The 3,191-nt window shown below is 32.3% G+C and overlaps 1 protein-coding gene across 5 annotated transcripts in view; it reads right to left on the bottom strand.

Annotated features, from left to right (window-relative positions):
• The window catches only part of LOC107668694 (ubiquitin-conjugating enzyme E2 Q2-like), a 23,449-nt gene that overhangs the window by 3,372 nt on the left and 16,886 nt on the right, over nt 1-3,191 (bottom strand). For all 5 annotated transcript variants that reach the window (XM_016460660.1, XM_016460662.1, XM_016460661.1 and 2 more), the window contains 4 exons: nt 2,527-2,585; nt 1,494-1,542; nt 1,080-1,175; nt 875-941 (listed from right to left, as the gene is read on the bottom strand). In XM_016460660.1, coding sequence (XP_016316146.1) covers nt 875-941; nt 1,080-1,175; nt 1,494-1,542; nt 2,527-2,585 — 271 coding nt within the window. The remainder of the gene's footprint in view (nt 1-874; nt 942-1,079; nt 1,176-1,493; nt 1,543-2,526; nt 2,586-3,191) is intronic.

Here is a 3,191-nt window from a genome sequence, read left to right as displayed (position 1 = left end):
AGATAGATAGATAGACAGATAGACAGACAGACAACAGACAGACAGACAGACAGACAGACAGACGATTATTTTAATTTTTTTTTCAAATTTGATGGGAAATTTTATTTGAATATATAATAATAAAACTGAAAATTATAAGAACATATAATCTGATATAGTCAATATTAACCCCATTAAAATGAATGGAACTGAATTAAATTCCTTTGAATTTTTGCTCATTCATTAAAATTCATGAAACCTGCACGCTTTCACTTTCGGATGAAAAAAGTGATCAGTTTTTAATGCTCTAATGGTTTGTCAACAGGCAACATATTCATGTTCATCAACAAAATTCAATCCAAAAGTTTTAGAAAAGTTTTTGACACTAATATAACTTCATAGATCATTTAAAGAAAAAGTATTTTTGACACCTAATGGTGCTCATACATACCCGGGTCAAAAATTTACCAGAACACGAAACGTGCAACTTAAAAAAAAATATATAATAATAATAGTAAAAAAATGTGTATATTGTGCATTTAAAGCATTTGCAAAGTTTCATTCCTTTAATAAAACCTATGCATTTGTTAGGCATTTTTAAGCATCTCTTCCAGGTCAAAACAGACCTGAATACATTATGAGGGTTAAGAATATTTTGTTATAACGTATCATGAACTAAAGGCTTGTCATTAATCCGTAGGAAATCAAACTGATCATGCCATGCTCTTTAAAACTCACAAATCCCTCTCCTGTAATAATGCCTTATTGGTTAAATCAGATGATCTCAGGCAAACTTTTTTTTTTTATGATACTGAAATGGAAATATCTAAACATGATGTGTTTTCTATTTCCAGATATGAATATTAATTTCATTCGTCAACTGTGAAGATCTTACCATTCTTTTCATGGATCTGCACCAGCGATTTATACGACTGCTGCGCTCTGGCAAGACTGTACTGATTCTGAGAACAGCACAGACAAACGCAAAACAGTTAGTACAAGTGTGTCATAACATAGTATTCGGTTTCTGTTGTGCAATTAAAGTTACATTTCAAATATATAATCAAATGCATCCAGACAAACACGAGCAGAGCGTTCACCTTATTGGCTCCGAACTGCACTCTTGCTTTTCCTTTGACTAAAGTGGCATTTATCTGCATGATGACAGACTCTATGGAGTAGGCACTGCTCCAGCCCTGAGAGCAAACACACACACATCAGTCAGTAAACACACACACACACACACACACACACACACACACACACACACACACACACACACACACATCTGTCTGACAGCAGCTGTGTATCTGCACAGTCATAAGAGCTCGTCTCAGGAGTGAGAACACTTTCTCTGACCTTTTTAAATTCAGGAATTTGATGCAATTTGAAAACATCGGACATTTAACATCTTTATGTGGACAAATGCATGCATAAACAAATAAATCCATGATGTGACCGGTTTAGTTAAGTTGAGGCGTCTTTAGTCCAGGAGGAAGTTAAAGCAAACGCACCTGTTTAGTGAGCAGCTCCATACACAGAGCTCCTCCCCCAAGAACATACCTGAAATAACACATTCTTTTATGTTCCGCATTTCAGAGCTGAATAATACACACTCCAGTCCAACGCTGCTTAATAATACAACCCAATGAGTTCAGCTACTACACTGCATGTGTAACAGATATATAATGAATGAATGAATGAATGTGAAGAGTTATGCATTAGTACGAATAAACACTTCTGCATGCACATTTATAAAGTCATAAGAAAATATGGTAACACTTTCTATGAAGCCCATTTTATAACGCATTATAAAGGTATTCTAATGAATGCATAATGCATTATAAAATAAACTTATAATATGCAAATAATCTTAGCAACAATTACAATACACTCTAAAACGTATTTGTGGTTATAACTTTTATGAGTGTGATTATTTATAACATGCAATAAACACCACGTTAAATCCTCTTAATTTATAATGGGTTATAAGTCTCATATCTCATCATTATTTATTTAAGATCTGTACAGTATCTTAATGATATTACAATAAATATAGTTAAAATCAAATGTGCCATATTACACTACAGATATCTGATCTTATGGCTGTTTAAGAAACAATATTATTTTTATTTTTATTGTTGTTATTTATAAGTGGTGTTTGTCTGCTTTAAGTAAAGTAACGAGTTAACAATGGCAAGATATAAGGCTTATAATCCATTATAACTATGGGAAATATAATCTAATGTGAGTTAAGTGGATGCATTGTGTTCATTGTGTGTTATAAATCATCATACTCTTAAAAGCTATAACCACAAATAAGTAAATATTATAATGCACTAAAACGGTTGTTATGATTACTCATGAGATGATATAACATATTATAAGGTTTTACAATGCATTATGCATTCATTATAATGCCTTAAGAATACTCTTATAATGTATTATAAACACAGGCTTCATAGAAAGTGTTATCAACACAGTACCCCTAACGTAAGGAACACAGCTAACAACAAAACAGAAACAAAGCCTGAGAAGAGATCTTACCCTCCAGACAGGACGGGAGAAACCACACGAACAAACGGAGGATCAAAGGGGAAATTATCCTGCAGACAGACGAGAACAGATTCGCTATTACGCCAAACAAACGTACATATAGATTGTGCAGAGAAGCACTCGTTGTTTTGTTTTTTCATCATAATGCCATGCCAGCTTCTAAAGCTGTGTTCATGAGGAGACAGGTTTAGTTATTAAAAAAATAATAAAAACTATTAACATTAAAAACAACTAAGTATGATTTCCCCCAAAAATCTTAAGACTAAATTTGGATTTACTTTGTTAAAATCCTTTCCAAAAGTGGTAAGTATTCATACATGTAATAATTAAGTTACAGTAAAAATACAGTTGTCCACAAATCTTGCTGACTCTCCTCCTTAAAAAAAAAAAAAATAATAATAATAATAATAATTAAAAAAATCAATTAACTCTTCCCCGCCAGCATTTTTGAAAAAAGTTGCCAGCCACCGCCAGCAATTTTGATGATTTTCACTAAAATTTCATGGCCTCCAGTATATTTTTCTGTATGAATATGTGAATATGCAATACACCAAAATAAAGATCAGAGCATCTACTTTTAAACAAAAAAATCAGTTTTATTCTAGCTTAAAGCATTCTTTTTTTTATCAACACTTGAATATAGGTAGGTTTCATAA

This window comes from Sinocyclocheilus anshuiensis, unplaced genomic scaffold, assembly GCF_001515605.1.
Source record: "Sinocyclocheilus anshuiensis isolate Anshui unplaced genomic scaffold, SAMN03320099.WGS_v1.1 scaffold3874, whole genome shotgun sequence".
Classification (NCBI taxonomy): domain Eukaryota; kingdom Metazoa; phylum Chordata; class Actinopteri; order Cypriniformes; family Cyprinidae; genus Sinocyclocheilus; species Sinocyclocheilus anshuiensis.
The sequence above is the reverse complement of the archived record's forward strand: the minus strand, read 5'-3'. Positions and strand labels throughout refer to the sequence as shown.